The sequence below is a fragment of the Vigna unguiculata genome, chromosome 9 (assembly GCF_037176805.1).
Source record: "Vigna unguiculata cultivar grain cowpea cultivar isolate G323 ecotype 2 chromosome 9, ASM3717680v1, whole genome shotgun sequence".
Classification (NCBI taxonomy): domain Eukaryota; kingdom Viridiplantae; phylum Streptophyta; class Magnoliopsida; order Fabales; family Fabaceae; genus Vigna; species Vigna unguiculata.
This window is the reverse complement of record NC_140800.1, coordinates 5,578,781-5,601,760: the sequence shown is the minus strand read 5'-3', so window position 1 is coordinate 5,601,760 and position 22,980 is coordinate 5,578,781. Positions and strand designations below refer to the sequence as shown.

Here is a 22,980-nt window from a genome sequence, read left to right as displayed (position 1 = left end):
AAATAATTATCTCAAAATTAAGACAAATAGTGCAGCTCCCCTTACGTTCACGATATAATTGCAAAATAAAACAAAATTAAATAAATCTACTAATGACTTACTCAAGACTTGAACCCAAGTCCCCTCAACATAAGCAAATGCTCTAAACCACTTAGGTTAACATTGTTTCTTGTCTAAGATTTATCAAAGAACTCTCTTATGGTAGTCTCAACCCCTCATTTCTTATACTATATTAATTATTAAACTTTATGAATTTCCTGCATCTCACATTATTCATTTTTGTTATCTTAGATTATTTTGTGTTCTTTTATTGTGTTATAATGAATCCATATTTGCTTATTTCTCATTGAATCTAATGATGTGAACCTTCAAGTCTAGATAAGTTAGTTATTTTAATGTCCTATGTAGATTTTCATCCGACTTTCTTAAGTAAGTTGAATCATAATGCTTTGCTTCTAAAATTCACAAGATGAACTCTCATCATTTTTTTAATCATATTTTGATTGCACCAAATTGAAGGAGGTGAATTACATGATGCTCTAAACGATGCATACTTCCATACTGTGGTACTAAACATTGCTTTGGATATTGTGAGGTATAAATACTAATGATTTGTTTGTTTAATATATGCTTCCATAAAATAGGTATTCTCAATTTTGTCTTTAGTGCAATTGCAAAACTAACTATTAGTCTTAATACCAAAGTATAATTTTGTCTAAGCTTTACTCGCATGAACTTAGTTAAATGTTTAGTAAACTATAATTGACGATTAAGGTGTGATTAAAACTCAAACAAAATTGTACTGAGTCCATTTTTTGTTATTGTATTGATAGTGAAAAATGAATATATATGTGGTTTGAACAATATATTTAACTCTAAAATTATGCAAAGTTAACGAAAAAGTATATTATGATAAATAACAAAATATATAATCATGGATTATAAGTGGAAAGCAAGTATCATTTTTTTTCAATTAAAAAATTGTAATGATAAAGTGGGTTTAAGTGTGAATATATCTAAGCTAAAACATCTTAGTACGAAACAACCAGCAAGACAAAAAGAGAGTTTAACATATACAATGTACACTATCTATTTCCAGTGACAGCCATCAACCAACCAGGACATAGTAAACGCATTCTCAGGGAACCATAGCATAAATGAAGTGGCCTCTAGTAGCTAGGCCAAAAGGGTTGTAACAAGCATTTCTGCACGGAAAATGCTTGAAAAAAGGGCTGAAAAGAAAGGGTCTACCAAAGTTCCCTGGAAAACAACTATGACAAATGAATTGGTTCAGATCATGATTAAGCCAGAATGTCACATCTCCACAAGTTCTCCACTAGCAGCTCAACCGTGTTGCAGCCAATTGAACTGCAATTCTGAAGATTCAACCCAACCAGGGTCTGCCCTAAATTTGTTAGGGAAGGTCCACTCTTGCATGTTACACCAGAACAGTTTGATAAAGAAAGCACTTGCAGAGTAAGGCGATTGGCATTAGAAAGAACAGCTATTCCAGCATCAGTGATTGCACACTTTGACATGTCTAGATCCTTAAGCAGAACGCAGTTATCTGCAATTGCAACCAAGCTTGCATCGGTAATCTTTCTGCATCCATCAAGATTTAGCAATTCAAGTGTTCCACCGTGTAGCCTGGCCAATTCTGCAACTATGTTGTCTGACAAATTGCCGCAGCCAGCAAGGTTCACCTTGACAAACCCAGACTCAGAATTATGCAGAAGAGGAAGAAGGCCAGCATCAGTAACACCATAAAGTCCAGTCAGATCAACGCGCTGAAGTTTGGGACACAATTTCCCAACCATAGTGAGGCTAGCATTTCCAACACCTGGGCAATTACGAATGGATAAATGTTGGAGAGACTCACAGGGAGAAAACATTGATACTTCCACATCTATGTCTTTAATTCCCTTACACTTAACAAGGGTGAGATACTTCAATGTTGTTTTGATGTTTGAAAGAGCACCAATAATCCCAAACTGGGTGATGCTGTTACACTCCTCCAACTGCAGGCTCTCAAGAGACCTTGCAGCTTTGGTAAATGCTACCAAGCCATTATCAGACACTAAACAACACCTGCGCAGAAACATCTGCTTCAGGTTGATGCAACCTCTACCTATGGCTTCGATGCTTGCATCTGTTACCCCTCGACATGAAGAAACTGTAAGTGACATAAGCTTCTGCAGACCTTGAGCAACACCCATGACCCAAAACCCCCTTTCACTGACATTTTGAAGACTCGAGAGCACTAAATTCACAATTGCCTTTCCGTAATGGCCAATGACAGCCAGAGAGAAATCTGTGATGTTTAAATCCTGAAGCTTCACCCTTGAAAGGTTATTGGCTGATGATAATAGACTTGATACTCCATGATCCCCAACAAGAGGACAATCCTTGATAGAGATGCACTTTAACTTGGGGCAAGACCTTGCTATAGCTTGCAACCCCTCGTTTCCAATCTCAGGACACGATTCGATATTTAAGGTTGTCAAATTGGGGCAGCCCTTAGCTATTGCAATTAGACTTTTGTTGCTAATGGAGGAAGCCTGGCAGATGTCAAGCTTCTCCAACATATGGCACCCTTTTGCTATCTCGGAAAGACCCTCATCCCCGACAGAAGAAACATTCCACAGAGACAATGATCTAAGAGAAGGGCAACCATGAGCAACTGCTGAGATACCTACATCTGTGACACCGCGAGCAGAATTGCTTCCTCTGATACACAGTTTTCCCAGTCCTCCACGGGCACTAGTTCCGACTGCAATTGCTGCAAGTCTCACATCAGTTGCCTTTTTCCCTTCCAAACACCGCGACAAGAACCCATCATCTTCGATAACCAGATCCTCATCCACCGAGGCCATTTCAACATCACAGGAAGCAGATCCCTCAGTGAAATTCTCAGACTTGTAAATTTCAGCTCTGCAGATACTGCTCATAAGCATGAGCCACCGCTTAGATACACAGGAACAAGAGCTCCTCTCTTTGCCACTAGAGAGCCGTCTGAAAATCTCAAAAAGACATTCATTTGGAAGAACTTCAATGGTAGGCTTTTGATCTTTCCTGAGGCGTGGAGTTTCAAAAACATCCGGGGCATTGATGCGAGCTCGTTTCTTAGGGCTGCAGTAGTACCCATCCACACTTGAACCCAAAGTACACACGCGACCCAAATCAATGAGATTTTTTTGATAAAAGGAAGCTCCAGAATAGAGTTCATCATCACCTGTAAAACACATTCCATCAAAAACAGTACTTCCAAGAGCCAAATAAACATTACATGTAAGAAAATTAAGCCTTGCAAAACAGTACCAAAACGATCAAAGAGTACACATATTGCAACTTGCAAGACTTACCACTATAATTGACAAGGGTGGGCATGCTGAGTAGGGAAGGCAAATCCACAGGCACAAGAACAGGAATGGGAGCAGTTGAAAATCCGCAGACCCAGAAAGAAGAAGAGCAGCAGCAACAAGAACAGTGGCCAAGAAAAGGATCAAGAGCATTTGAGAGCAGCAGCAACCCCACAGCGCAGGGCAAAAACGATGAAATGTGAAGAAGGAAGAATCTTTGGGAGAATCCAATGCAGGGAATGGTGTTTGTGTTGTGAGGGGGATGTGTGCAATGTAATATATACGTGTTGTGAAGAAATGATTTTGAAAGGGAGAAAGAAGAAAGATAGGTGTGGTGGAGATTGTAGAAAAGAAAAGAAGGTGCAAAGAAGTTTAAAATTGGTACAAATTGGTGTAGTGCAATGAATCATTCCCTGAAACCGGACATTCTCCGTACATCCACATACACCCTCTCATTCTAATACCAGTCCAAACCAACCCAACCAACCACCTAAGCATGTGCCTTACCTATTCAAACACAATACTAGGCACGTGTTTTCCAGCCACTTTCTTCTCTATCTTCTTTCATCGTATCAGCTGTTTTTTTTTTTAATTGTTTTTAGATTTTTTTTTTCTTTTACTTACAAATTAGATGCAAATGTACTATTAAAACTATTATTCGATTAGCATTAAAATCTTATTTTTTCCAGACACATAATTTAAAAGGCTGCTAGCAAAATTTAATATAGATTATTAGAATGAAATTCTGATTCTAATGAAAAATAAATGAATGCCCTTATGAAACTTTGTTTAAGTTTTTAAAAACATCGCATTTTAGAATATATTTCTACGCGTTCTCTATAGAAACAATATCTTTTTGGTTTAGATAAAATTATTTTCAATATAACTTTTTTCTTCGAGAGTAAATTTTAAATGATAAAAAATATGAACATGATTTTAACGGTTTATAGGAATTTTTTTTATTTAAAATTATATTTTTATTTGTCATATCAACTTATACAATTTTTTTTCATTTTTTTCTTAATGATTTATATGTATTCTGTACACAAATATTTATACAAATAATGAAATTTTTAAATAATATATTAAGATGTTTTATCGCACATAAAATAAGAAGAAAAAATAAATTTGTAATTTAATCAAATTACGGACTTGGATTGTTAACATTAGTTCTTTTATTTTTGTAAATTATACAATGTTTTTGCTCAATCGTTAATTTTTTTTCTTCTCAAATTTCAAGATGACAAAATTTTTCATACTCTCTAGTTAAGGTTTTCTTTACAGTCCTTGGTATAATATTGCTTTGGATTTTGCAGTTATAATATTCTTAAATAAGTTTTTAATGGGATCTTGATGATTTTTAAATATTTGAAAAATAAAAGAAAAAGTATATTAAAATATAGTATTCATTATATTAAAAATAAACTATAGATTTTATACCTTCCAAAAACTATACATATAATAAAATATTTTTTAAAATATTGAAAATGTTCTAAAAATGTTTATTAGTTCTTTATTCTCGAGTTTAATTATCTATTGTATTTAATAAAAACATTTCAAATTTTGTATACGTTGTGTTAAGGGAGTTAATAAGGCTAATGTGACATTTTTCGTACCATGGATAGATTATATCGTTTCGTAATATAATTTGACAAGAAATGTAGAAAATATACTTAAGAAGAATCGATGTTTTCCTTTAATAGTATTATATATAGAGAGAGTGAACATAAATATACTTTTTCTTTATCACTTTTTATCTTAAAACCCGTTTTTCTAAAAATGTTTCCACATGATAATAATTTCCATCCAAAATTTATTAGTTTTAATTTTTTTCTCAAAGAGTTTATTTAAAAGATAATAATATTTTAATTTATCCTTTTTATTTACTTTTAATTTATTATTTTAATCTTATTAAATTATTTATTTTAATTTTTTTAATAATATAATATGATAATTTAATATTAATTGAAATGACAAATTAAAAGTAGATAAAAAAATTTGGTTAAAATATTATTATCTTTATTTAAAATAAAAACAATAAAAAGTTGATTTGATTTTATCTTGTACGTTCTGTTTATTTCCACGCGGACATGCGGGAATAGCAGAAAAATACAATTACTGATTTGCGAGAGGAAGAGAATATTAATCTTCGGTGAAATGAGAAGATTACAGAGAAAACATATGTCCGTCAAAATAAATTTACCATTTTAAGCTCAATTTTTTTCATGTGGACATTATTTTCATGATCAATGATAAATTTGTAATCAATCAAATTTTTTAATCATAATATTTTTCATCCATTAAATCTATCTCATCATTTATTAACTTTCACAGATTTTTATCTTATTTTCTTTCGTTTCTTATCAAAATTTTTGTAATCCAAACAACCATATTTCTACCTCTAAATCTCCTTAAATGTATTTCGAAAATAAAAAAACAATTAACTGTTTATTCAATACTTTGGAGACAAATTTTTATAAATACATAATATGTGTATAATGCATTGTTTAAATAATTTATTATTGGTCAGAATTTATTTGAGATGATTTGTAAAAATGATGTTTATTTTATTTGAATGATTTGTGTTGATTTTTCAGAAATGTTTTAAAAGAGAAAGTAAAGTGTGAAATGAAGAGAAACGAATGAATAGGTATGACTTTTGTTTTTGGTAAATTAATAATTTATTACCATATTCAACTTTTTTTTTAAATAGTTCTATTTATTGAGTTTCTCTTTAATTTTTATATAATTATTATTAATAAATAATATTGTTTAAGAAAGAAAAGCAAAACCTGATATACATAGTTTTCTGTCGACTCCATTGATACCATGACAAAAGATATGTAAATTTTCGAAATAACACTACAAAAATAGTTGATAATCATACAAGTAAGTCAAAGATAATATCAAATAAAATAAAATACAAAATCATAATGATGTAACCTTGTTAAACAAAAATCCAAGTTTAAGTAAACAAAATTACAAGAAACCATAGAGAAGATGAATATCATAAAACTTTGAGATGCAAAACAAATGTTTTCACAACTGGGATACTTCAAAAAGAGTTACAAATGACAATATAATATTATAAACAATTTTTTTAAAGCATGGGATCTAAAGACTCTTATTTTGATTCTCAACTTGTTTTTGCATGTAATGAAATTATATTATGTTTAAATGTAGAGTAAGTTTATGTTTGAGTTAGATTTCTTTAGAATAAAATATTGCATATAAAGTAAATTATTTATGATCATTTTGATTTAGTAATAGATTTTGGTTTTCAGACAAAGGTTGTGATTGGTTGAGAATTTATTTGGATGTTTGAACTTTGAGTGTTATTGGATTTGATAAATTATCGTTTAAAATTGGTTTGAATAGAGTTTTGAATATAATATTATAATAAACTTGTATAGCATTTCTTACATCAGTGTCACATGTTAGATTCTTACGCACTTACTAGTCTCATGCAATATTGAAACTCTAATTTTTCGCTTAATTCTCTTACCAATGTTATTGCAATATTGAAACTATTTTTGGCTTGTTGCTATATTTCTTACAACTTGTTTTGGACAAATTTTTGTAGAGTTCAACAGTAATCAGAGTTTAGGCAATTCCCTTCATCTTGCTAAACCAATATCCATGTGGTTAACTCCACTATTGAAGAATCTTGATGAATTTCAGTTGTTTTCTACACTAGTTGTTTCCTACATTATGTTTCAAGAACACTCTCTCTTAATATTTTCTAGAAATGATCAAATACATGTTTTGATAATTTTAATCGATTCTATTATTATCCTAATATATTAGCTCTCTAATTTATTAGAATATTAATCTAATTGATTAGTTTTTCAGTTTTTCATATTTCTTTCAAATTTTTTCGCTATATTGATTCATAATAGATTATGTACAGGTTAAGATGATTCTGCATGTGTTCTACTTTGGTCTAATTCTAAACACATCTTTCATAGCAGTTGGACATCATCAAAAGCAGCAACTTGATCTTCTTTGACATAGAAACAAAAAATGTTTCTTTGTTCTTGGTTTCAAGAGCAACGAGCATATCATGCTTCCATTGTTGAAAATTGTTGTTCCAAAAGAAATGGAATAACGAGAATTAGAACGGGACTTTCTCTAAGATAGAAAAAAGGTGGATGGTTAGAAATCAAGAAGGAACAACCATGAGAGAAATATAGAAGGGGATTTCAATCTAATACCATATTAATGTATGACAAAATACCTAAGAGAGAAAAACTTCATTATCATTGAAGTGAATGAACTCGTACAAAAGGAAAGCCAAAACAGGATTTATACACAAACATAAATAGATACAACAAAAAGGCTTAAACAGTTAGAAGAGAAAGCAGAAGAAGATATAAGTAATATCTCTATCAAAGAATAAAACTAACATTTATTTTAAATTTCCCGTACAAATGTAAGAATTACAAAAATATTTAATCTAATTATAATTAGCATGTATATGATGAGCATGGAGTCGGAATGAATTTAATATGTCTCATGACTGTGCTGGCTAAGTGCGAGACAAATCGGTTGAGTTGAGTTGACTAAGGAGAAAATAAAGCAAAGAACAGTGATAAATGTTTTCAAAGTGTGGTCCCATGAAAAGTTTGAAATTTGAAATGGTACTTATCTTCTGGGTTGCTTTCAAATGTGCAATGAATTTGATTTTGAGATTTAGGGTTCATTGCATGGCGAGAAATGAAGGAGACCTAAGAAAGCTGAATTAAAAGCGTGTGTTGATTCTTCAATAAAGGAAAATGGAAAACGAAAGCAGTAGTGAGGCTAGAATCAATGCATCTGTTTTTGTTTTTGCCCTTTTTAGGTTAGGGAATATTATACCTTTGGCTTTTCCTTTCCTTACACGAAAACACTGTCTTTTGCGGAGTTCATTAAAACCCTGCGTAATAAATAGCCGACTAGGGCAATTCTAAATAATACAAAAAGAAAAAAGTTTTGATTCCACTGTAACCACCACGTTAGGTTCATTTTTCTTTTAATAATAGTTTGACCAATGTTATATTCATTTCACAATATATTATAAAAATAAATATAAAAAGTGAATTTCCATATTTGTAAAGGAAGAAAAAAAGTAAATGACAGTTAAAGGTACTATTAGATGAATGGAACTTTTTTTTTTTACATGTTAAAACATCATTACTTTTTTTTTTCTTGATTCTTATATCATATGGAAGTGTTTTCAAACCGTTAGTCCGCTGTAATTTATTTTATCTTTTTTTTTTAAATCGATGAACCAAATATGAGTTGGATAGAACATTAAAAAAAATATTTATTAACAACTAATTTTAATGATTAAAAGTTATCAATATATGTAATGACAAATTTAAATATCAATTTACAAAATAAAAAGTTATTGGTTACTAAAATAGTCATTATTATGTCTATAAATTGATTTTTAAATTTAGCTCTCAAGATTTTAACTACCAAAGGAATTAGTCACTAAACATTAGTTATCTAGGTTTCTGTTATCAAAGGAATTGTTGATTTTTAAATTAGTCTCTAATTAATTAGTGACCAATTATAATTTTTTATTTATAATAGTGACTATTTTTGTAAATTGGTATAAATATTGATCATGACTAACAATTTGTGATCACTAAAATTGATTCATTGAAGCATTTTCTTATAACGGACAATTAGGTAGTCTACTTTTGTAAATTGAAAAATAAAATAAAAATAGTTTAAAAATATTAATTTTATGTATTATAGTACTTAGAGAATGTGAATATGAAATGCTGGTGTAATTTAAATTGTTTAATTCTTATAAATTAAGTTGTAATTAGTATTTGTAATGTAATAATTTTCTTTGTAAATATAATAATGATTTAATTTATTTAATTAGAAATATTTATTAAATAATCAAAATTCTGAAAAATATTTATGTAACTAAACGTACTTCTAAATTATGTATATTAAAATACGAAAATTAAAAAATAATAAAGTAATTTGAAAGAAATGACACGTTCACATAAGTCAAAACTTCCGGTTCATTGCTGTGGGTTAACTCATTTACTCACAACGGGCCATCTTCGTTAGATTCGTGTGTCAGCTTAGCCCACTTAGTTAGGGCTATCTGGTTTCAATTTTGGCGTACCACTGATAAATCAGATCAAAACTTGTTATTTAATTTTTCTAGTTATGTATTAGTTATCTTTATTACATTATATATTTTTATTTGATTTATCAATGTTTTAATTTATATTTTTGTTTATTTCGTTTTTAGTTTTGTATTTTTCTTTTTATTCATTTACATATTTATTATTTATTTTACTTTCAGATTTCATGCTTTTATTATTAATTAATAACATATTGTTGTTTTTTATTTTCCATTCATTTATACTTTTTTATTTTATTTATTCTCCAGTGATAACAAAAATTATATATAATTGTTTATTTAGAATTCTTGCTTCAACTTTTATTTTATTTACTCTTTATTTTGTATTATTTCAAATATCCTGTTTTTATAATTTAAAGAAATATATATAATAAAAAGGAAATTATTATTTTTTAATTCAATAAAGTTAGATACATGAAAAATATGTGTCCTATTTTTTTTATATATTTTTGGATTGTGTATAAATTATTTGTTAAGACAAATAAGAGTTATCTTAATAGTCGATGCTACATAATCTTTGAATATGTCAAATTCTATATTGGTTTAAAAGTAGTTTTATGCTTTCTTGCAATAAATTGAAATCATGTTAACGCATAAGTATAAATGTTTGAAATGTCAGAGTTTGGTACATTACAAGCATCAGGTTGGAGTCTAAGAAAATACTTATTAAATGAATGAATATCTGAGTAGTTTAGAGTAATGTCCTATACTATGATTCATAAATCAAATTAAAGACTATCTAATACAACACTAAATTTAGTTTAGGTAGTGAATATATATATATATATATATATATATATATATATATATATATATATATATATTTATTTATTTATTTATTTATTTGTGTGGATGATAAATGATCGATATTGTAAAAAATGAGCATGATTTTACCAATATTTTTGATAAAAAAAATTACTCAACTAGGTAATCATTTCTCGAGTAATTTGTAAGTATTATGACAAGTTGTATAAGGTTAATGGTACGTAAGGAAACATTAACTTGATTAAACATTTGGATGGTTGTTATGAGAATCTTAATAGGGATGTTGATAAGAAACAAATGAAATTAGATATGTTCATAACTTGTTAGTTTAGATAAATTGTGTTGTATTTTATTTTTTCATATCTTGAAGTTGTTTTGAAAAACTTGTCATGAAATATACTAAAGTTAATTTTTGTACACGTTGTAATTTTTTTTTTTAAATTGGATTGGTACTTAAAAATTACAACTTTAAAAAAAAAAAAAAAAAACTTCTTCAGAAGTTTGCCTCAACTACTGAATTGAGTTGGATTGAGTTTACCATTTACTTAACCCAACTTTTTTAGTGAGTTAAACAATGTGTTTTCACAAATCCTATTTAATCCAACCTGCAATCACCCCTGTACTATCATATCAATGTAAAAGCATGGGATCACATTTCAAAGGTTAAATAAAGGTTGAATCGGTTTTAATCAAATACTGCTGTTCTATTTTTTTAATATAATACAATATACGAAGCACGGTTTATAAAAAAAAAAAATATAGATAAATTTTCAAAATTAAAATTTGAACTTCGCTTAAAAGTATTACAAGTCGTAACATATATAAAAAAAGAAGTCATATACGAAAGAAAAAAAAAATCTAACACATGATATTGGAGTTCAACAATAACAAACAAAATATTAGTAACTACAGGTATCTTAACAAAATCAATCACCACAAAAAAAAAGAAAAAAAAGAAGAGCATGTTTGTTGAGCTAACCCGTTGAACCTTTTAACCCGTTAGTTTTCTCCGGTTTGGTCTCGGTACAATGAAATCCAAATTTTTAAAAGTTTAGATTACACATTGACTTAATTTCTAGTTAAACTGGTTAGAATGGATTAATCCGGTCCAGTTGTAACAAAACTATGATAGATGTTATATTCTTTTCTAGCACGCACCCCCACTTTGCATTGTTTGGAAAGAAAAACCACATGGGGTAACTTTTATTTTAAGAAAAAAGAATTGTATCTTGTGAAACATGTATGCCATATAATGCCTATTCTAGGAAGGTGAATATGAAAGAACATAACGATGCAAAATTTGATAATATGAAACATGAATGTAATGTTTGATGATGTTCAACTTTCTCTTTTTGTGTCGTGATGAAATATTTCCTGTAAGGTAAGAGTGTATAGTATAGCTTTTCATTTTTTCTATATCATTACAAAAAGTATAAACGTGAAAGTAGACAGAAAATATCCATTCCAATCATCTGAAAACCAGAAAGAGAAAGTAAAGTAGCATCTCATTTCACTGTTTGAAAAGTTCAACTTTTTTACGATTCCATATTCTAGCACAGAAAGAGGTAGCTGAGTGGCGACAGGAATAATGGTGACAGAGGCAAGCATTGACGCACTCACCCTAAAAGCATTTTGTTTCTTTTCAATTCCACGTTGTGAAAAAGGCTAAGATGTCACACCCGTGAACCGAGTCAAAACAATGTATATCTATAATCTTAACATGCCCCCACATTTTGATGAGTAATGATAAACCAGGAAAAGGAGATAAAACGAGTGGCACACCCATTGCACTCATTCTCGACACGTTCTCAAAACAAATATCCTTATCCGCACACCTTACCAAGAAATCATGAATCATCTTATTCAACAGGAAAAGGAACTTTAACTCCACTTCAATAACAACACAGTAGACAAAATGTTTTAGATAGTAAACAAACCATGGCTGAGAGCTTAGATGAAGAAACTAACTAGACAAAAAAACATACCTAATCACAGAATCCAGAAAAATGAAATGCTTCTAACGTACATGGCTGCATCTAGTGCTTCCAATTATCTCTCAAGTTATTCCGGAATGCACAGCAACCAACAGAGTAGACAATGATGAGAAACACGAGGAATATGACATTCACTGTTGTGACCTTCTTCCAGTCAGTCTTAAGGCTCTGCAGGAACCCAGCCTTGCAAGTTTGGCAATTGAAACACAGAACATTGGGATCATTGTCCCAAGCATTACAGTCAGGGTTGGAATAATTTGCACTTTCAACCTTGTTCCAGACAGATGGACCCTGGTACTCAAAGTTGCAGCTGTCTGATGGCTTGCAACACCCGGACTGAACCACAAACAACATGTGCAAAACCATGAGACCTAAAGTTTTTGAAGTCATACCAAGAACATATGTAGAAACAAAAAAAGTGAAATTTCTGATGGAAAAGAGACTGAAAGAGAAAGATCAGGTGAAAGAAGGGTAGAGGTACCCTAAACATCGTTCAGAAAAAGTTCAAAAGCTTTTATGAAGAAAACTAAATAAATCATAAATGGAAAAAAAGGAAAACCTTATCTAAATGCTGCAAGGAACTGAAGATTACTGCTTGCAACACAAGTGCAGCTGAAGAGAAATAAAAAGCAACCTACCTTTTACTCCAACAGCACAAGCCTCCATGCAGCCTTTAAAATTTGGTGAAAAGAACTCCAAAGAGGATTACAAAAGAAGAATAGAAGAAAGACAACACAAAATATACCAACTCTTTCAAAAGAAACTCACTTATAAAATTACACAAACACCTCATGCTCACAAGATAGAGCAGACGAAGAAACACTTTCTCCAGAAGTGGAAATAAACAAATTCAAGAGGCTTTATAACAAATTAAAAGGACATTATTTGAGTTGGCTTTGCATCGAAGAAGTCGAAGAAATAGAGAAATTCGAAAAAGAAAAAAACGAAATGCGGAATAGAATACCTGAAGCGAAGACAAGTTCTCAGCGTAGAACTGTTGCAGAGTGTCGTTGGCGAATTGGGTTTGAAATTGGGAGCAGAGTTTTGAAGATCGGAGACAGCTCCGAATTCGTTTCCATGTGTGAGCGTTGTTGACTCTGTTCTGAAACCAGTTGGAGTAGTCACCGAGCCTGTACTCCTTGTAGCCTCGGTTGGAAAGGACTTGACCGGCACCCTTGTTGGTGACAACGAAGGCGAAGACGGTGAAGCAAAGAACAAGGAGTATGAGCAGGAACATGACGAAGAGGTAGAGCCATAGGAGACACGAGACACGACAACATGCGCCGACAAGTCCTGCCAGAGACACCACCAAAAGGAAAACGCCCAACACAATTAAGGTTCTTTCCAGCCACCATTCGCACTCCGTGTTCGCTTGCTTGCTCAGCCACACGCCCGTCACTAGAATGGGAATCGAGAGAAGGAAAGCCAGCAAATTCAGCACCCCAACCAGATTGTTGCTCACCCTAAACATCTTCCGCGATTGATCTGTACCCAGAAAAATACTCTTACTTTTCTGAACTCACTTCAACAATTAGTGTTCACAGTACTTCCATTCAAACCTTCATTTTGTTACTTTATTATTATTTGTTTTTTGTTCCCGTTTTACAACATCTTTCTACTGGCATATTCAATTGTGCGCACTTTAAAAACGTGCTCACGTTTCCAGAATCTGCTTCCATTATTGTAATTGTGCCTTGCCACTGAGTTTTAACATGTTTGATTGGTTATGTTCTTGCTAAATTCTCTTGATAAATTATTGTGTTTTAGCCAGAGCATACATATTCCCCTTTTGATGAGATTGGAATCTATCTTTATAATCAAACTTATAGTGCTCTAAGTTAATTCTAATTATCACAAAACAATTAATCCTAAGTACAGAAATTCTAATGTAAAGAAATATAATTCATAAAGATTTACATCCAATGGTGTACGATAAATCAAGAAAATTAAAATATGAGTGATTATACAACTTTGGTAAAAAGTAGGTGAATTCTTACTCAAGTCAACTTGGATCTTTTTAAGTCGAAAAGACACAAATCTCTAAGACACTTAAGATCTCAAGTATTTTATAAATGTACCCTGTCCCTCTTTACTCTTATCTCTTTCTTCTTCACTTTGCTCAAAATGCGAGAAAGATAGATAAAAAAAGAGTAGAGTTGTTCTCCTCTCATTCTCCACACAATTTTCATAATCTTTTCAAGCTCTTAACGACTCGAGAAAATGAGGTTTTTTCTTTTGTTTTGTACTTGTTGCTTTTTCAGTTAAATGATTTTTTCTTCCCTTTTCTCTTCTTTCCCATTCTTTATGATATTCTTGTCATAATCAATGTTATTAGATTGAATAAAAATGTGTTACTTTCCTCTTAAGTTTTAACTTTATAAGTCAAGATTGGTATTTTAATTTTATTAACAGAGATATTATATATTTGATTTTTTTATTATTATCAAATATTCTTATATTATGATAATATATTAGATTCTATTTTTTTTCTTTATATATGAGATATTGTATTATATATATTACACAAATTTTTAATAAATCAATATAAATTATATTTTAATTGTTTTTTATCAAACATTTTTTGTGTATACTTTTTCTTTCGTTCTAACAAAGATTTGTTAGATTATAAAATTTGGTGTACTAAGTGATGCCTTAAAACAAACCCACATATAAGTGATGCCTTAAAACAAACCCACATACACCTTAATACCTTTGCAACAATGAAGTCTTGGACTTGGAAAATGAGACCTAAAATATTTAAAGGGACTCAAAAATATGAATAAACATAAAGATAAAGAAATGTGAAATGACAAATGTGTTGTCAGATATTGATTTCACTACTTTTTTTCTTCACGTAATTTACTCTTCCTCAATCCAACAAGTTCAATTATATAGTTAATTTAACTTTTTACAAAATTGATTTCATCCCAGTTTCTCGATAAAAAGTAACTGAGATATGATTTATTTATTATTTTCTTAAGTATTAATTTCTAAAATGTTTAATGATAAGCTCATTTACTTTATATTATTGCTCACTACGTTAATCTCATTAAGATGTTTAAGTAGTGACTATTCTTCATATAAAATTTGATATATCTTGCGTTTTAATTAGTGGAAGACACTTAGGTGGCCAGAAGATTCACGTAATACTTAGGTAACAAAACCCTCTATTTACATATATTTAAGGACTTTTTTGTATTTCAGACTTCCATTAATTAGAAAATTATAAAATAAGGTCCGCTGGTATTTTTTTTTTATAAAATTGGGTCAAGTCATTACGGAGGAGGACGACTTTTGTTTAATTGAAAAGTGAAGTGGTCCTATAACATGACTTCACTTTTCATTTTTTTTTCGAACTTTTCAGTTTTAATTATTATTTTTTTTCAAAATTTTCACTTTTCATTATTTTCTTTTTTAAATATTTTAGATTTTTTTACTTTTTTTAATTTAACGATTTTGATTATTTTTTTATTTTTCAGTTTTGATTTTTTTTTAATTTTCGTAATTTGTCTTTTTTTTTTTAATTTATCAGTTATCATTTTTTTGAATTTATAATTATTTTTTTTTACAAATTTTGTTAGTTATAAAATTATAAAAGAAATTGAAAATGAAAAAATGAAGTCGTTATATATGAGGATGACTTCATTTTTTCTAATAGAACAAACCGTCCTTACAGAGGATGACATCACCCTTTTACCAAAAAAAAAAAAATAAAGAAATCGGTCTTGAGAATGACGACTTCACCTTCAATATCGTCCTCTTCCCTAACGATTTGACCCATTTTTGCAAAAACAAAATAACAAACTCATTTATACAAATTTGAGTTCTAATAAACCCCAAAATACAAAAAAAAAAAACTATATTTAAACTTAAAAGTAGGTCTTCAAGTTTGTTCAAAGCCCCAACACTAAAAATACTCATTTGTAAACACAAACAACTTTAAAATTTCGAATGACTTTCATAAATTTGAGAGTAAAAAGTTATTTATATACATTACTATAGTCTACTTAAACACTTAGTCTGTCTTCCTAATCTTCATTCGGTCTCCTTTCCCCCATTCGATAGTTCGCTCGATCAGAATACCTGTGTCAATAAAGTTCTGATGTTTAAGTCAGTATGCTCCAATGCTTAAGCGAGTAGGTGTTCGGTCGGTCTAAGTAGTTAATGCTGTAATAAATGTGAGATGGAAGTCATTAATTACCAACTTATCGAAGTTAATTTGTTTTTTAAATTTGATTACTGACTTGTTTATCTTAATTTAAGGGGCACTTACTAAGCTGTCTTTGTCGACCGATGATGGACACCCCTTACTCCTTGTGTGTGTCTCCTCAACGTTGTCGATAGACTCACAACTTTAAGGACTGACAAGTCACTCAATGTTGACGCATAAATAATATGATCAACAAGTTGAACTCTAAGAACATATCTATCGTTGGGTCTGACTTGGATAAGAATGATAAGTCATAACCGATTACATATTTTATAATTGTTTTTGATATTTATATTTATTTGTATGTTATTTGTTTTTATAAGAAACAATTGTAAACGAGTTTAGTAAGAAAAAATTACTAACAATTGAAAAACATTTATCACACGGAAGAAATTACTAACAATTCGCTCCATTTATTTCAAATTATAAGATACTAAATTAGAATGTAATTGCTGGAGTTATAGATGGTAAACCATTTGATATTTGTTGAGATTATAGACAGGGATCTTTGAATTCTTTTATTGGAATTGTATCTATTTTATACTTATATATAAATGGATTTTCCTTCTTGATGTGGATATATGCCTTTTAATTTTTTTTTAGATTTTTTTTTCAAATTAAAATAATTATTTTTTAATTTTATGGTTTTTTTAAGTTTAACTATTTTTAATTTAACTGTTTTGTTAAATTTTACTATTTTTTAATAATAAAAATACTTATAAAATAAATAAAAATGATTTATATTTAGTTTTATAACATATACTATTATATATAAGATGATTCAGTTTACAATTTTTCCAGTTCTACTCTTCATGTGATATATTTTTTTAAATTTAACTGTTTTTCGATTTTTTTTTTATAAATTTAATCATTTGTTTTAAAGTTAAATAAATATTATTTATAAAATAAATAATAATAATTAAATGATGAAAAATATTTATATATACTTTTATAATTATAATTTCACTATTTTTGTTATGATAGGACATGACTGGTTATTTATAATTTTAGTTACATATTTTGATTTCATGGAATTTTTTTTAACGTCTGTATTTAAAAAAATTGTTTTTTAAACCTACCATGGAGTAATTAAACCTGTAGCGGGCACTGTAGTGTGGTTTAAGGGTTTTATTTGTTTCTCGTCGCCCGCACTGTTTCTCTTTCTCTTCTGGTTGGCGCTGCGCAGAAGAAGAGAGAGAGAAGAAACAAAACACCACCGATCAAAACTCTCTTATCTGTAGCACTGAGTAGTGATATGCATCAGGGTGATCAAATTGTTCTAAGCTTGAGGCCTGGCGGTGGTCGTGGCGGCGGAAGCAGGCTTTTTCCTCTCTCCACCTCATCCTCCTCCCCTTTCCCTCCCTCCGCCGATCTCCCTCTCTCGCGCCCCCATGAGTCCTTCTCTCTCAAGGTCAGACCTTTCTCTTCTCTCCACTCACTTTTCCCATTTCTCAAGAACCTTTTGTTCGGATCTCGTTACACATACCCAACTGTCGTTGTTGTTGTTACTTCTAATATCATTTTATATGTAGGGTTATAGAATCGAAGTTTAGGGTATTAAGGGAGAAGGTGAAGTTGGAATGTCCTGATTCTTGGTGGGAGCACTCAGTTATGGGTTCTTGCTGTAAATATGGACAGAAAGTAACGTGTGGGTTTTAGGTGGGCTTTCTTGAGTTTTGGATTGCCCATAAAGGACCCACACACATTCCTGCTCGTTTGTCTTTGGAACTAGGGTTTGGTTTTACGGCTGTTGTTTAGTGAATCTCAACACTAATGGGGTTCCATCTAACAGGCAATGCCGTAGCAGTAAGGAAGTTTGAGAATTTTTATTCTGGTTCCCTAATTTCAAGCAGAGAAACAGTTTGCAAGAGCTGCCTCTGACTACGCGACTTATTAACAAAATCGACTGTCTCAGCATAATGTTGCTAGGCATGTTGGTTCATTGCCTTTTCGTCAAGGAAGTTTTGAGATTATTTTAATGTTTGACACGCATCTTATGCCTGAGAGATGCTATTCCACACAACGTAGTAATTGAGGTGTTGTGTTGTCAGTATATTTGCTTCTAATGAATGAATGGTTGGAAAGGGAAACGATTTTGTCTTACCAAATGTTAGTTCATCATTGAGTTTCGTTTATGCTGGTTCATGTATGACCATTTTCTTCACCATAGATTTTGTAAAGGACTCGAATGGAAAATAATTGCGATGGTTTTATGTCTATTTCATTTTTCTTGCCCTTGAGGTATTTGTTGGTTGTAAGGACATGGTTTCAGTTTCAGTTTGGGCCTTGCATATAGATCTGTATCTTACTGGTTTTCGTTATATATATAGACTGGAGATTCACGTTTTGAGGTTCGTGAGCGCGTGCAATATACCAGAGATCAGCTTTTACAGCTTCACAAGGTAAATGTTTTGGTCCATTAAGCATCTAAACTAATCCTTTTGATTTCGTGACTCAGTATTATTTTTCTGAAGGTCATAGTTCAGTATTATTTTGTGACTCATGTAAGCATCTAAACTAATACTTATGTTTTAACTGTTATCTATCTGTTGAAATTTTTATTCATAGGCTGTTGAAGTCCTTGATGATATTCTGAAAATTAAGCAAGATATAGTAGCTGAACTTTTTGGTGAAAATCAAAGTTGGGGCGGCCGAGCTGAAAGCAATGTAACTATCTTCTCTGCCTTAATTATATTGATAGTTGTGCTTAGAACCATAAGTCATCTTCCATCCTATTTGGTAAATTGATCAATAAAGATTTGGGTTGATTATTTTTAGTGGAAAACATACTTGTTTGTATCATTTGATGACAAGACTTCTGTAATTAGAATGTCATACTGATACTTGTACTACTGATACATTTGTTCTTTTGACTGTTGCAATTAATTATCATCTTTTTATGAATCTATCTGTATTCATTTTTTGCAATTTATGTTATGTAATATTGTGCAGCTTCCTCATCAACTACCAAACCGGCATTCTGAGTTAGACAATCGTGATTGGCGAGGTCGTTCTGGACAACTTCCTGCTAGTCAAGATGAGAAGTCTTGGGAAAACCTCAGAGATAACAGTAGTCAGATTAATCACCAATACCATCTTAATTCCCAGTTTGCAAGGACACAGATATCTTCTACCCAAGGGGTAAGCATTGGAAGAAATAAATCAGTTCAATGGAGAATGCTACGCAACTGCCTTACCTATTTTTTTTCCCTCACAGTAAAAGAAATAAATATGAGATGAGATTTTTTTTCTAAAGGAGAGATTTCTATACTTACATTTATTTTTACTTGATATATATTTTATCATAAAATATTTTTTACGTTTTCCCTGATGAGCCTGTGCCCAATATTTGCATGATTATATTTTTGTTTTGTAGTTTTTATATATGCGAACCTGTAATGCTATGCATCTTGATCGAATTGGACATGTGTTGCAATCATCACCACTAAGCAGCTAACTTACATGATAGGCTGTTGTCTTAGTAAATAAATTTTCTGGCTTTTCTTTTCTTAATTTGTTGGTTACAATGTAGCTTTATTTGCTTTTATCCGTGCGTAAGTGCCACTTTAATTTTGTCGTTGTAGTGTGTTTCTTTTAGTTGGCTGCAGACCATGCAAGTCAGTTGAAGAAGCATGTGATAGTATGGATCGAAGTGAACATTAGTTGGGTTGTTTTGTAAAAATTACAACTATCAGAAGATATTGCGCTGAACTGCAATTAAAGAATTAGCATTAGTTTTATTTTGTAGTAAATGTTTTTTGTATGTTATTATTTTGAAGTCTCACCTGTTCCCCTTAGACTAGTAATTCATGATGAGTGAGTTGTGCTGCGGGACTTATCAGAGTTTCTTGGTTAATAGATTAAGAGTATTTGTCACATGCTCTTACTAGGAGTTTTGCTTAATATCATTGTTGTTTTACTGTTTACCTATTAGATTGACATGATGACTATGTATTATTTCTCATCTATTGTCTATTTATTCAGGGAGGACCTACTCCTACACTTGCTAAGGCTGAGGTTCCTTGGTCAGCCAGAAGGGGAAGTCTATCTGAAAAGGATCGTGTCTTAAAGACTGTGAAAGGGTAATAGTTTTTGGATTAGTAAATTACAGTTAGATGCGAGTCCCATCTATTTATACTCATTTTTAATTGGATGGTTCCTGATATTTTTATGCTGTTGTCTTATTTTATGCAGAATACTGAATAAGTTAACTCCTGAGAAATTTGATGTCCTGAAGGGTCAGTTAATTGATTCTGGCATTACCTCTGCTGACATCTTGAAGGTTGTCACTAATAAATTGCTGTTGTCAAACTTTTCTGTTCACATTCTTGTTCTAAATTTACTCACTTTGCTTTGTGAGTGCAGGATGTCATTTCACTTATTTTTGACAAGGCTGTTCTTGAACCAACATTTTGCCCAATGTATGCTCAGCTGTGTTATGATCTGAATGAAAAACTGCCTCCATTCCCATCTGGGGAACCTGATGGGAAGGAAATCACCTTTAAGCGAGTATTATTGAATAATTGCCAGGAGGCATTTGAAGGTGTAGACCTAAAAAGGATGGCTGCCCCTGAGCAGGAGACGGACCATATGGACAAGGAAAGACTGCTCAAGCTTCGGACGCTTGGAAATATCCGTTTAATTGGTGAGCTATTGAAGCAGAAGATGGTCCCTGAAAGGATTGTCCATCACATTGTTCAGGTTTGTAGGACTTCAGATGTCTACTGTCATATAAAATGCCTGTCAGTTTAGTAATATTCACTTATTAGTATGCTTTTTACTTTGAGTAGGAGCTTTTAGGACCCCAAGACAGCATGTCTTGTCCCGTCGAGGAAAATGTTGAAGCCATATGTCAGTTTTTCAACACTATTGGCAAGCAGCTTGATGAGAGTCCTAAATCGCGGCGTATAAATGATATTTACTTTAATCGATTGAAAGAATTGAGCTCAAATCTTCAACTTATACCCCGGATTAGGTTCATGATTCGGGATGTTCTAGAGTTACGTTCCAATAAATGGGTGCCTAGACGGGAAGAGGTAACTTTTTATAGATTGTTATATTCTGTGACACAAGATCCTTAAGTTGAGTGCTTTGTTATTAAGTTTTAATGCTGACATGTGTAGATCAAAGCCAAAACCATTACTGAAATTCATTCAGAGGCAGAAAAGAATCTTGGTTTGCGACCAGGTGCCACTGCAAGTATGAGAAATAACCGTGGCGGTGTTCAAGGAAATTTCGGCCCTGGGGGCTTCCCTATTGCCCGACCCGGTACAGGGGGTTTGATGCCTGGAATGCCAGGGGCCAGGAAGATGCCTGGGATGCCTGGATTTGATAATAACAACTGGGAGATGCCTAAGACTAGATCTATGCCAAGAGGAGACTTCTCAGGTGTTCAAGCTGCTGGATCCAGCAGCCCTTTACTTTCCAAGACCACAGTCCTTAATTCAAAATTGCTACCTCAAGGGAGTAGTGGGACTATAAGTGGAAGAAATAGTGCCCTAGTACATGGAGCTGCTACAGTTTCTGCTCCACCGGCAAACATCAGTTTGGCCCATGAGACAACACCTCAGCTCTCTTCACATGATAGAACAGTTGCTCCTGTTCCTGTGTCCTCTGAGAAGCCACAAGCACCTGCCGGTGGATTGAATACCAATGATCTTCGCCGCAGAACTATCTCTCTTCTAGAAGAATATTTCAGTGTTCGAATTTTGGAAGAGGCATTACAGTGTGTGGAGGAACTGAAATCTCCTTCTTATCACCCTGAGGTTGTTAAGGAAGCCATTAATCTTGCACTTGATAAAAGTCCACCATGTGTTGAACCTGTAGCCAATCTCATGGAGTATCTATACATTAAGAAGATTCTTACTGCTATAGATATTGAGGCCGGCTTTTTGTTATTCGGTTCTCTGCTGGATGATATTGGCATAGATTTACCTAAAGCACCTAGTAATTTTGGTGTGATAATTGGGAAACTAATTTTGATTGGGGGATTAGATTTTAAGGTGGTGAGAGAGATTCTGAAGAAGGTGGAAGATGACATGTTCCAGAGAGCAATATTTGACAGTGCGGTAGGGACCATTAAATCTGCTGCATCCGGACAATCAGTGTTGGATTTACAAACATCTGATATTGAGGCCTGTCAGAGTCTGCTCAAGTGAGTCAAAATGATTCTGTAACTGGACGAACCTGTCTTCCTTTGCTACTTAAATTACCCTACATCCTCACTTTTTGAGTAAAACAATTTTGTATTTATGTTATGAAGTGGATTTGTCAGGCATTTTTCTTGAGCTGTAAAATTTTATTTTTGATTGAGACTTTTCATATGTTTAATGAGGGAAAAGTCAAACCATAAAGCTACGGATATTATTTTCCGGTTAGCTAATCAGGTGCCGAGTTTCTCTGGAAAAGTGTTCCATTAGGGGTTAAATTTTATTTTATTTTATTTCAGTTGTTTCGATTTACTTAATTTTGTTGACATAGTGATTTATGTTGCTAGATAGT

At 31.7% G+C, this 22,980-nt stretch overlaps 3 protein-coding genes and 1 non-coding gene across 4 annotated transcripts; 2 read left to right on the top strand and 2 right to left on the bottom strand.

The window, feature by feature from the left end:
• Positions 1 to 939: 939 nt before the first annotated feature.
• On the bottom strand, positions 940 to 3,803 carry LOC114164602 (EIN3-binding F-box protein 1-like). The gene is made up of 2 exons (XM_028049328.2): positions 3,363 to 3,803; positions 940 to 3,232 (listed from the first exon to the last, which is right to left on the bottom strand). The coding sequence occupies exons 1-2, from the start codon at positions 3,385 to 3,387 to the stop codon at positions 1,302 to 1,304; spliced, it is 1,956 nt and encodes a 651-aa protein (XP_027905129.2). The 5' UTR covers positions 3,388 to 3,803; the 3' UTR covers positions 940 to 1,301.
• Positions 3,804 to 12,111: 8,308 nt separating this feature from the next.
• Positions 12,112 to 13,942, bottom strand: LOC114195997 (tetraspanin-7-like). Its single transcript, XM_028086467.2, has 2 exons — positions 13,234 to 13,942; positions 12,112 to 12,605 (listed from the first exon to the last, which is right to left on the bottom strand). The coding sequence occupies exons 1-2, from the start codon at positions 13,738 to 13,740 to the stop codon at positions 12,312 to 12,314; spliced, it is 801 nt and encodes a 266-aa protein (XP_027942268.1). The 5' UTR covers positions 13,741 to 13,942; the 3' UTR covers positions 12,112 to 12,311.
• Positions 13,943 to 17,599: 3,657 nt separating this feature from the next.
• LOC114163332 (eukaryotic translation initiation factor-like) lies at positions 17,600 to 22,940 on the top strand. The gene is made up of 9 exons (XM_028047578.2): positions 17,600 to 17,890; positions 18,810 to 18,881; positions 19,048 to 19,146; positions 19,432 to 19,620; positions 20,464 to 20,561; positions 20,674 to 20,761; positions 20,845 to 21,180; positions 21,270 to 21,515; positions 21,603 to 22,940. Exons 1-9 carry the CDS (start codon positions 17,735 to 17,737, stop codon positions 22,635 to 22,637), a joined length of 2,319 nt encoding a protein of 772 aa, XP_027903379.2. The 5' UTR covers positions 17,600 to 17,734; the 3' UTR covers positions 22,638 to 22,940.
• LOC114164936 (small nucleolar RNA snoR103) lies at positions 18,084 to 18,187 on the top strand. The gene has a single exon (XR_003599670.1). It is a non-coding gene; the product is annotated as a small nucleolar RNA snoR103 (small nucleolar RNA).
• Positions 22,941 to 22,980: the final 40 nt, after the last annotated feature.